The sequence below is a fragment of the Strix uralensis genome, chromosome 4 (genome assembly GCF_047716275.1).
Source record: "Strix uralensis isolate ZFMK-TIS-50842 chromosome 4, bStrUra1, whole genome shotgun sequence".
Lineage (NCBI taxonomy): Eukaryota > Metazoa > Chordata > Aves > Strigiformes > Strigidae > Strix > Strix uralensis.
The window spans coordinates 13594275-13606735 of record NC_133975.1 but is presented as its reverse complement, the minus strand read 5'-3'; the positions used below and the strand labels follow the sequence as shown (position 1 = coordinate 13606735).

At 43.3% G+C, this 12461-nt stretch overlaps 1 protein-coding gene across 1 annotated transcript; it reads left to right on the top strand.

Annotated features, from left to right (window-relative positions):
* The first annotated feature begins 721 nt into the window (after positions 1-721).
* S100P (S100 calcium binding protein P) lies at positions 722-4205 on the top strand. The gene is made up of 2 exons (XM_074865033.1): positions 722-859; positions 4001-4205. Exons 1-2 carry the CDS (start codon positions 722-724, stop codon positions 4148-4150), a joined length of 288 nt encoding a protein of 95 aa, XP_074721134.1. The 3' UTR covers positions 4151-4205.
* The last annotated feature ends 8256 nt before the right edge of the window (positions 4206-12461 follow it).

The window sequence follows — 12461 nt, the reverse complement described above, 5'->3', positions numbered from 1 at the left end:
GTTCTCTGTGGAGCAGCTCTGCGAGGCTCCCTTTACCAGCCCTGGAGAGATGCTGGTTCATCAGACCTGTTTCAGACATCCACTATGGATGGAGGGCAAGCCCAGGGGACCAAGTTAGCTGTCTGTGTGGCAGACCTCTACTTTTGATCCAGTGAATCCCACCCCCAGTGTGTGCTAGTGAGCCATCTGGTCTGCGACAAGGTCCTCTGCATGGCAGAGAGGGCAGTCTATGTCTGCTCTTGGCTCAGTACAGGCAGCACCTCGCAGAGTCCCTAACTATGGTAGTGAAGTGACATGTTCCTCTTCCTCCTGAGCAGGCTAGCAAATATTCTGCTGGGCTATCAACCCTCTGCTCAGATGGGGATATCTGAGGGAACAAATCTGATTCTTGAGCAAACAGACAGTATCAAAATCTGATTTTAATTTGTTAGTCACACTGTGTATCTTGAAGGAGAGGCTGGTTTCTGCTGGTGAGCAACTGGTTGTACCAGCCACACCAGGGTGATAAAGCTTGAGTTTTGAATAGCTGTCAGCACAGAGGTGTGTACACCAAACAGTGCTCAGATACGGATGTTTGCTAAGGGATTACTGTCCCTCTGGTGTGCAACCACTGATTGGATGGGACAGTTGCATAAAAAACCCAGAGTAAGACCAGTCTCCATCCTCCGAGAGAGCCCTGAGGCCGTTCCTGTTCAGAAGAAAGCCGGACTCCAGCAGCAACATGTCTCAGCTGGAAACTGCGATGGGAATGACCATTGCTGTCTTTGACAAGTATGCAAAGACTGACGGCAACAGGCAAACCCTCACCAAAGCAGAACTAAAGAACCTCCTGCAAAAAGAGCTCCCAAACTTCCTGTCGGTAAGACAACAGTGTGACATCATTTCCATGTAGCGGGTGCAAGGGCTGCCTACAGACAAAGGTTTTAGTATATACAATGGTTTGTAGAAAAATTTTAAATAAAAAAGTGTTTGCACATACTGTGTAAAACTGATTCTAATATTCAGGGCCATTCCCTGTTTACTAAATTCATCACTCGAGTTATCAGGACAATGGCTTTGAAACAGATTGAGTTTCATCTTCAGAATTCATCTACTTCTGTTTATCCCCAGATTTACCACCTCACATCATGTCACAACTGCTGTGAAGGTAGTTATGTTGTTGAAGATCTTGACTGCAGATGGGGAATCTCTCTAAATATTTATACACTTACTTTCTCTAGGTATTTATACCATATACTCAGTGTGCTCGTCAAAATGATGCATAAACAAGAACAGCAGATGAACTCAGAGCAAACTGGCTTGCCTTTGTCTTTAATAGTAAAAACCTGAAAAAGTATTCTACAACATAGATTTGCATGTAATCATCAGGTGCATTTAAGTAGGTTTATATATATATATAAAATATCTCTTAGTGGGTATTCAGAATGCTTAATATATTGTAGTAAAAGCTTTAGCTGCCTGGGAGACAAAGTGCTTTTCACTTTCAATTGTTTTTTATTTGCTTCCCTTCACTAAAATCCAGAAAACACTTCTAAAGGGCTTGTTCTTTCCACACAGGAGTAATGTTTATCTATCTGTACAGTTTTATTCTTAATTGCAAAAGCCTAGAATCAGATGTTCCAAATGTGGCTACCACATTTTGTATCCAGCATAATTCAATTTTTTAACAACTATTTCAGGGCACTGAAGCCAGGGTACTTGATACAATTTAGTATCTTTCCATGCAAGCTATACAAAATCACTGTATGAAATCCATGCCTGCTGAATTTATGACTCACAAATGAAACACAGATGCAATATTCAGAATAAGAACCTGGATGGCTCTGGGGGGGATAGATGAAAATGTCTCTGAAAAAACTGTAAGCCAGATCAGTGGTGGTGACCTAACAGCATCACAGGAAGCATCCTATTCCTGATCATGGAGCTGTATGTTACCTATAGCACTTCCACATAAAGAAAAACAAAACCAACAACAAAACCGCAATTCTAAGAGGGCATGGAAATCCCCCAGAAACTTGACATTTGGTCTAAATAAAGGTGGGGAGCCGCTGCACTAGACAGCTACCAAATGGGAAGATGCTCAAAAGTCATTCCTGACTACATTTACTGGCCAGGCACCACCTTTTCCAGTTCCCCAGCAGCTGCTCTTAGTGGCTCTACTGATTTCCTGAAACTGCTGGAAAAACTGGAATTTTCCAGGAAGATAATTAGTGGCAGAAATAAATCCGTGCCACAGGACTGAAGTATTGGACTCGGTTATAAAGAGTTTCCAAAAAATAATTCTTACGTGTGCATTTCAGAAGTAATTCAGAGGCTAAAACTAATTTTTATATTTCACTAAATAATTTTTAAAATTCACTCATAAAATTAAAACTGATTGTAATTTGCAAAGTGAAAAGGAATAACACCTTCCAGACACATTCATCAGACAAATCTAGGGAACTGGTTCAATTTTTAGTGATTTTAAAGGTGCATATATTTAAAGTGAAACACGACATTACAGAATGAGAAATTTAGTTAATTAGACCATGATCAAGAAGTGCCTTCAGATTTCAATTAAGGTAGTAACTATTTTAAATTCGTGGAAATTTTCCAAAAGTTTATATAATTTCTTTCTAGTATAATATCAGATTTATTTTTTGGTTAGCTTCAAAATCCACATGGTTGTTTCTTATATTAGGTAGGTCTCTACTGACATCCCCTGTTGATTTTTAAAACTGCGTTTTCTAAAATCACGAGATAATCAGTGCCAGGACTCAAGCCAAAAAGCTGTCCTGTAAGCTACTTTAGAAAAAAACTTTTTTAATATATATATATATTTTTTGGTAAAACTTTTTAAAAATAAATCTCTTTTTACTTGGGTGGTGCCTTGCTTATCATCAGCCTCGAGATGTGCTGGTTCAGTCAGTCCATCAGAATTATGACAACTTAGAAAGAAAAAGATTTTTCTGATATTTTTCACTGCTGTAATTCAAGCTTAGCATCATGCTTACTTGAGGAGGTACCTTCCCAGGCACCAGATTCTGTGAGCAGCTTGTGAGGGGCACCAAGGCCAGAGGGAGCACTCAAAGCACTTCTGAGGCTGTTTGCATCTTTGCTGGGGCAGCAGTGTTTAATGAAGCTTATATTTGACATTTGCCCCAGGAAAGCATCATTTCGCAAAACTTCAAACTGCCCGAGCTCCAGCCGAGCCTTTCCAGGGGAGCAGATGGGGAACACATGGCATATAATTCAGCTGGGTACTGTCCTCAGGGGTTTCCATTACACAGCATTAATCATGATAAATGTTGTTTTAAACATAGAAAACATGCCTCTCCATGCCGATGCATGACTGCAGCACTCAAGTACAATAAACCCAGGAGCACGTGCTTTCAGAGGAGGTGATGTGCTCGCTGCCGCTGTGCAGAGGGTGGGAAGATGTGGGTCTGCGCCCATGCCATGAGGATGCTGGGACTTGCACTTGGTCCTGCTGCCACCCAAACCCCCCAGCCTGGGCCTGAGGCCAGTGGTGGCATGAGTTCCTGCAGGAATGAAGTGCTTTTCAGGCAGCTGGAGGAGGAGATGTGCGGCTCCCACTGCAGTCCCACATCCTGTGCTGGGCACTGAACAGTTGTCTCTGCCAAACATTATGTGAAGAGACTCATGGCTTTATACCCAAAGATATAATGCACAAAACAAGCAAAGAGAAGGAAAAAATAAAAGTCTCATGAGCAGAAAACATGATAACCAGATATTCTCGGCAGGCCTATGGCAGGGCTGCGTGCAGGAGCCGTTACACCTCCATCATGCCCCCACCTCCCAGGCAACTCAACCGCAACCCCCCACAGAGAAGTACAATGTGTTCGAGCTGGTGTCAGCCTCACGGTCCCCGGGTGCCCCCCTCCACACCCTGGCAAGGGCCCGGAGCCCCACCAAGGCCCTTGTTTTGGTGTGGGTAGTGATGCTGCAGCGTTAGGGTTTGTGCCACCTCTCACCTCAACCTGCTCCCTTTCTTTTGCAGTCGGGGAAGGACAAGGATGCTATTGATAAAGTCTTCAAGAACCTGGATGCAAATGGTGATTCCCAAGTGGACTTCAAAGAATTTGTCATCTTTGTGGCATCTCTGACTTGCTGCTGTCACAAACATTTTGAGCAGAAAGCAGCCAAATAATTGTCAAACAGCTCACAGAAGCAATCTTTGCCTGTGCTCCATATGCTAGTGGTATGGATCCTGTCACTTCATCCATGTATCGCCATGCAGTTTACAAGCATGCTGGGCTGTAAAAATAAATCCTACTGTGCTTACTTCCCTGTCTTGAATCTTAATTTCTGCTCTTTTGTGGAAGACCCTGGGTTTAATGGCTCCCAGGAACTCATATTGAGTAGTTTCTCTCTTTCTCTGCTTTTTAAAATTCTATTCTTAGCCAAAAGGCTCAATATTCATCCCAGTGCAGAGACTGCACAAGGTTAAATGCTGGTTGAGCCATGAATCAGCTGAAGGCTGCTTTTATACTGCAGCATCTCTGGGATGCAGCCTGCTGAGCTTCAGCTGATAGAGGCTGCAGCCTAAATCCACACGTGTGCCACCATGGCTGCTTTGGTCTCACCAGGGCTGCCTTTGAGCCTGTTTGGTACCCTCAGCTGTGTGACTGCTGCAGGGCTGCCATGTAGGCTCCTTCTTGGTTAAGAAAACAACATAAACCCAAACACTTTTTTTTTTTTTTTCAGCATGGAGGATTCTTTGCAGTTTTATGTGCTGGTGAACCATCTCATCCAGCTTATATCGATTGACTTCCTGTAACACAATAAGGCTTTTGCACCAATACAATGATATTACTCTACCATCAGCAGTGTATGTAGGGTTGTACACTATAACCATTCTATTTTAAATAAATATCCCCCCAAATAGCATGCCATAATACTTTTTCCTGAAGCAAGACTAATGGCAGCAATTATTGCTTCTTTACTTGAAAAATGTCCATGCAGAGAAGTAAAAGTTTGCCTTCAGTGGAGCAGGGAACGGACATCAGCTGTGACTGTGCAGCTGGAGCAGGACTGAACCAATCTGTATTTTGAAGCACTTCGCCTGTGAGCATCCCAGTGCAAACTGCAAAAACATCAATTTTAGTTCCTTTATCTTCAGAACAGTCTTGTTTGGTGCTATTCCTACCTTATGCCAAGACCTAAGTCATTCCCTGTCCTACTGCACGTGCAAACGTGCTGTGCAGGTAGAGGTGCTGCAACTCTCCATGCAGCTCCACATCGGTTTTGTGCAGGGCTCTGGGTCCGGCTGGAGGCCTTGGGAGATCATGCAGCACAGCAAATGTAGGAGCAAGAGCTCTGTAGGTGCAGAGAACTGCTTTAACTGCAAAAACATATTCATCTTCCTACTGAAGCCTGGTACAATGAGATAGTTGACCATAGTTGCATACCTGGTGCTGGAACAAGAGCTTAGTTTCATTATGCTTCCTGAGTATGAAGTTAAACCACAGGTTTGACCCATTCACAACCACGTATAGGCATGCATATGTTTAAGTGTATCCATCTTTTGGGGAACCTGCTGGGAAAAGTTTGGGTTTATTTCAGCCTGTTTTAATCATTACAGATGTCCTTTCATCTAGCTGTCTTTGGTTCCTCTGTTTGGCTGTACCAACTAAACACCACTTAAAACTTTATTCCTAACACCAAGGGCACAGTGTCCCAATGCACTTTAATGGATGTGACTGCCGGCTGCTTTGGGAAAGGCCCTGCTCTTCTCTGCCCCAGCACTGTTGGGTCAGATCAAGCAGTTATGATCCAGGGGCTGGGCTTCGCTTGGTGAATGTGGCTCTGTCCCCACCAGAGCCGTCCAACCCCCTCAGAGTCTCCTATCCCCCTCACACTATGCACAGCTGGTGTACCCACCAGCACTGTACCTGGCACAGACACCCACAGAGGGGTGGCCCCCACCCAAAAAGCATCAGAGCCACAACTGTTACGAGTGGCAGCAGCCACTGGTGCAGCTGCAAACAGTGCTTCAATGGGTGCTGTTAGCTTGTGGTCATGGTTAAATCAGACACCATACCTAATATGCAACCAAAAACTAGTGAGAGTTGCCCACATTCATGCCTTATCCCCGGCACCTGGCTGAGAACAGATTCCCATCTTAGCATGGACATACAATAAAAAACTAATGATTCCTCATTCTCTAATAAATTCTTCATAAACTAGTATCTGTGCATGCAAGAGATCGCTCAAGAGCCAGGAAGCATGCATACATGTGTCTGCCTGTGTGTGTGTGCATGTCTGTCCCCTGCTGAAAGGGACAGCCGGGGGTTGTCCCCATTCTAGTTCTGCTACAGACTGAGCTCTTGCAACTGACCATTTTGAGCAGGGGTCTGCCTTCTAGTCCCCAAATCCTTGAGGCACACAGTCACGCTGAGCAACACTCAGAGGTCTGCTGAGTTCTTGGATGGCTGGAGATGAATTGCATGACATATATTACACTTGCAGAAGTAACATTATTTGCTTTATTGACAACAGTAATATTTCTCTGAACTACCTGAGCAAGAAAACTACTAAACATGCAAATGTGAAAAATTCTTCCCAATCCAGGGATCCCAAATTAGCCTTTTTCTCAGAGACTACTCCATTTCAGTTGTTTGAGATATTTTTATAGCTCTAATCCAGTATGTCCCTGCCCAATGGCTGCTGTGCAGCTCACCCCTTGGAAGGGCTGAGAGATTCCGGTATCACATCTCTCACTATTTTGTCAAGGCTATAAATAAGCAAAGTGATCTCCTTGTTGCAATAATAATAAATAATAAATTACAGAAATAAATTTCATATATTGCATATCTAGCTAGCTAGTGGTATAAATCATACGCAGGTGAGGAAAATTTAGGTGATATCTGTCATCAACTGATTGGTGTATCCTAATTTTTTTTAGATGTATTTTTCCTTTCCAAGTTTAGCATTAATGTCTAAAAGGTTTCCTCTTTGTTGCCTTGTAATATCCATCCTCACTGAAATTATTTTTTTTACCACTGTGTGGCACTAAGTGCAGACTTTTTATTACCCACTAAGACCAAAATTCTATTTATCATTATTGAGACAGAATGTAAAGAATTTGTGTTAAGATTTTTAAAATTCCAGAAGTGTTCTTAACATCACAGCAGTTTTATTTCTAAACAAATACTGTATGTGCAACAAGAGCATTTCTCTGATTGCAGTGGTGGTAGCAGGAGCTGACAGCCACGCAGAGGCTCCATCTCTTGGGCTTCTGGTAGGGTTTAGCTGCACCATCCCAGTCTCACTCTTGTGAAAGAGTTTCCTCTTGTTTGTAAATTGCAAATTCCTTATGCAATTTATTGTAGTATCATCCCACACCCCATTGAAATCGCTTTTAAAACACATCTCTTAAAGAGAATGTTGGTGGAAAGCTCCTGTCTTGTCAGCCAAGAGATTCACCTTACTACTCCATTTTACCTACTAGATTTTTAAAACCATGCTATTCAGCAGTGAGAGCTGTAATATACACCACATTTCACTCTTATGTCCTAAACTTCTTGCCCCCGATGTCCAAACCCCCCACAATTTCACTCACCCTCTAATGCCATTTTGCCCATTTTCCTGATACTGTGCAGGTTTTTTCTGTGCTTGTAGGGCACTTGAAGACTTGGTTTACTATGCTTATCTGCAGTTCTGCTCACAGCAGCCCAAAGCTGCTTTGTAACCACTCCACCTCCCAAAATGGGCACCAACCAACTGTGATGAGCTCAAGCACCCTCACTTCCATGAAGGAGTACCTGAGCTACCCCTCTCACCACCAGTGCAAGTGTGCTATGAAACAAGTGGGATGTTATTTTTCTCATTGTTCCTTCAGGCCCCAACCCTACAAACTCTTACACTTGTGTTGAAGTCTCGTTAGGTGCCCTGGTCCTACCGGTACCTGTGGGGACACCTGGAGAACTCAAAGGCTGAGCCCTGGAGCACACACAGATGCTGTGTGCTGCTTTGCCACCCAGAGGGAGCTGTGCATGTTCAGAGATGTAGAAAGACAGGGAAGAAAAGGGTTTGGTTTTTTTTTTTTTCTTTTTTCCTGCAGATCTTTCAAAATCTATAACTCGGTGATGAATATTCATTTCAATGTAGTACTGAAAATTCAACTGATGACACCTCAGAGAGAAAATGATCCAGGAATAAAAGAAATTAACATATAGCTCCCACCTTACCATAGAACAAAAGTGACTTTTCAGAATATATTATTTAACGTAAAAGCATTTGAGCAGAGTCACTTTGATACCTTTCAATCCATTAATTTTCTTCCCCAGTATTATTAATTTTCACTATGAACCCACAGTTTACCCAGAATATATTGTGTATTTCCTTCCCTGGGTAAATTTTGTCATTCAGGGTTCAAGCTGCAGAGATGCTAGACCTGGTTTTATACCTACCATTTAAACTCAGCTCTCAGGCCTAAATGTATTATGTAGGATGAAATAGTTTAAGAAACTATAGGCAGCTGTAAGAGAAAGGAAAAGACAACATAAAGAGCAGCTCAGCAAGTGCGAGCTAACAGTTGTGGACAGCACATGTTTGACTTAGTTATGTTGACAGAAAATAAAGGATATGTGAAAAGATAATACCAGAAAATGACGATAAGGGAAATCATAGAATCATAGAATGGTTTGGGTTGGAAGGAACCTTCAAGATCACCTAGTTCCAACCCCCCTGCCAAGGGCAGGGACACCTTCCACTAGACCAGGTTGCTCAAAGCCTCATCCCACCTGGCCTTGAACACTGCCAGGGAGGGGGCAGCCACAGCTTCTCTGGGTAACCTGGTCCAGTGTCTCACCACCCTCACAGTAAAGAATCATTATTTGCGATGAGTTTCAAATTAGGCAAAGCTTAAAGGCAGAGGTCAGAAAGTCAGCTAAACAGCAAACCAGTCAAAAGGTATTTTTGCTATCTTATACAGTAAGATACTTCAGTATCTATAGTTGCCCTTTTTGAAATTTGGTGGGGTACTGTCAAGGCTCTTCAGTTTTTAAAATTACATATTGAAATCTTATTTTGGAGTGTATATACAGGAGAAAATAGACATAATGTTACCTGACCCTGAAGTCATGTGTAGTTACTTACACTGTGGTTTTACTTGGGAAAGTTCCTCATTATTTTACCTTCAAGTTCACTGGGGCTTATGGAAAAAAATAATGCACTCAGTCAAGCAAAGTGTTTATCTCCCTACTAAACCCCATTTGGGGCTGGAAACTGGATACTTCTCTCCCTAAGCCCTCCAAGCATTCCACACTAGCAATGTGCACCTTTAACATTTGATTTACAGTGCCAAGATCAAGCTCTTTACAACCTACATTTTAGCTGCTGGTTTTCTTATAAAAGGTGGGTAGAGCAGGAGGAGGAGATGTTACCTATCTTTTATGCAACAGTGTCACTGTGAAATGCTCTTGTAGGAGCTGGGAAATTTTGTTCAAACCTTTCCTCAGCTGAAACCCACACACGCCAGCTGAGTGCACTAAATAGCAGGAGCCAGGGTGGCAGGAGGCCCAGGGTACCTGTCAGCAGCTCCCTGCATCCTGTCAAGAGACCAGAGGCTGAGGAGGCCTGAAAAAGAGTGCATGAGAAGTAGCACATCTCTGTAGCCTGGTAGATGGAGTATATAGCTGGCAGCGCAGGTGTCTGTGTGCCATATATGCTATAAGGGCAGATTTTGTATTTTAGTCAATAACTATTTAATACAAAATACACAGTTGGAATAACTGAAAAGATATCCCCAAGGCAAATTCCCAAGTCATTGAATAGCAGAGCTATGGTCACTGGTCCGGCCTTCTCTCTTGGACCATGTTCTCTGCAACAGGCTGAAAAGGTCTCAGCAGAGAAGAGGAAGTGTCTCCTCCTCCTCAGCCTCATCTTCTTCCCTGAGGGATCATCCCCTCGTCCTCCTCCTGCCCTGTAAAATGGCAGGTGATGCTCAGCCCACCACCAGCACATCTCCCTCACCCTAACCACTCAGCAGTGCTCAGCAAAGCTCTTAAATGAAAAAAAAAAGCTAACTCCTGCTCAGATATCTGCAAGGAAGGATCGAGATCTCTATTTTGCTAAAGAGAGTTCACAGCTGCAGCCCAGGTGAGGTTCAGAGCTTGCCTGGTGTCCTCTGGGCTGTGCGCACGCAGCTCCCCAATAGACGGACTTGTGTTTTTGGGTCCCTTTCTGAGGTACCTTTCCCATATGGTGGGAGCAGAGCCTTGGGGCTTAACACAGGTTTCTGCAGTCTGCTCAGATCCACCCACCTGGAAATTAGTCATTCCAGCAGCTAATTGACTATGCTTTTGTACAGCTTTTTCAGGCCATTTTCTTTCCCAGACTCATTCCTTTCCTTTTCCTTCCTAGTGAATGATTTTTTTTACTACTGTACCAACCTGAAAACCTCTGGGTCACAGCTCCATTCTGGAAGCTGCTCATTGTCTGAAGGGAGACAAAACTTCATTTTTTAAGGGCTCAGCTCTGATACACTTGGGCAAGTGACGAACAGCTGCATACACCATATTATACTGCAGGACCAGGCACCAGACTACTCTATAAATAGGTTTGATTTTGGCTAGTAAACCTTTCCATTATAACCAAATAAATGTACCGACTTTTTTTCTCATAATTTTATAGCTTTCTATTTAGATGCAATTGCCAATAACATTTTCTTTTGTTTTATGACAGGCAGAAGTAGGTCTCTAAAGTATTAGGTAGCTATTGACTGTTGAATTCAACAAGAACAAAATGTTCCTGAAAAGAAATGGGTAAGAAAGCTGAGCAGAGGTGTGCTGTGAGAGCCAGGAACTTCCTCTCCAGGATGTAAGTACGAGCACAGAGAGACTGAAGCAACCTGAAGGTCATTGCCACGGTTTTAGCCTTGCTACCTAAAAGGGTTTTAATCTGATGAAGGCTTGAAATGCCAGGATTGTGGGTTTGCTTTGGAAGCATTTTAATATTCAAATATTTATTTTCCCTTAGCGCCATGAAATCCTTCTGATAGTGATTATATCTCCCTTCTTTCTCCTCATTTCCAAACTGTACTCTGTAACTTAAGTTTGTGACATTTTGACCAAGTAGTTTCAGATGAAGATGTTCTGGAAGCCACTAATACATCACAAAAGTCAATTTTGTGTTTCTGAATTAACTTCCTCACCTGTGCTGACCTCAGCTAGTTCAGTCTCCCCATACTCTCCATGAGATTTCCTGTCTGTCAGTGTCAAGTTAATAGGTTTAAAAAGCTGAGCAGTAAAACCTGCAGAACAGGTAAAAGGTCAAAGCCCTGAGAGGGCTGTCTGAAATGAATATTTAATCTCCCCTGAAAAAAACTTCTTCCTCTCCAACACTGACTTCCCAAATGAAACAGGTGAGAGAAAGAGAAAGCCCAGAGCTGCAGCTACAGGGGAGCTGGATAGGATCTAAAGTAAATAATAAATCCCAAGTAAATCAGGGATGATGCTAGGTTTGTCACTGAGGGATCTGTAGCCAGAGGCAAAGACACGTGCCTTGCCTGGGGCTGGAGAAGGGGAAAGCCCAGAGCTGCAGTTTTAGGGTGCTGGAAAACATCTTCCAGAGCTAACTTGGGGCTGCTGCTTGATTTTGCTGCTGCAGAATACAGGGTCTGAACACAGAGCTGGGTGCCTGGCCATGTGTCACCTTATACTCCAAATTCACAAGGATGCTGAAACCCACACATTCCTTAGGCTGGTATTGTTCCCAGCCATCTTCTTGGAAGCAGAGGATTTTAGTCTGGTTTTGGCAGGGATAAGTGCAATTCCTGCAAACCCAGCTACTGCCATACCAGTCTTTCAATAGGAAGACTCTGTCGGCTTTTTCACATCACGAGGCAGCAGCAGATCCTCGCTGAGAGCCTGCCCTTGCTAACAGACTCTGCAGGCACATCGTCTCATCTCTGCAAGCTGGAGAGGCAGGGAAGATAACAAAGGACAGGATAAAGCCAAGGCAGTGCAGCAGGGTGAGACAGACCTGCAGGAAAGGACAATTTCCCCCAGCTGAATTTGAGCTGTGTCCTTGGTTTTCCCTGCTTTCCCCATTTTCCTCCATCTTTTCCTTCCTGTTTTCTTCCTGCCCGAATATGAAGGAGCCTTTCAGTGGAAAGCCACTCTGTGGTTTATTTTATAACTAACAAACCAAAGCATTTCTCTCCTAAGTCCCCCAAAATCAAGCAAAATAACTGTCCTCTTCTTGACAGAGGAGGCTGCTATTTTGGCTCACAGTTCAGCCAGCACAACGTAGTCCTTTCTAGTGAGTCTTGCACTGCTGCATGGCAGCTCAGTCTTTCAGCCCTCAGAGAATGAGCACATTAGGAGCTGAATATAAGCAATGTTTGCTTCCAATTTGCTCAGGCTATGCCCAATTACTTCATTAATGGACTGGTTTGCAGCAGGGTTCAGATAAAACAAAGCTGTACTTTAGGTTTGGTTTTGCAGTCCTCCCAG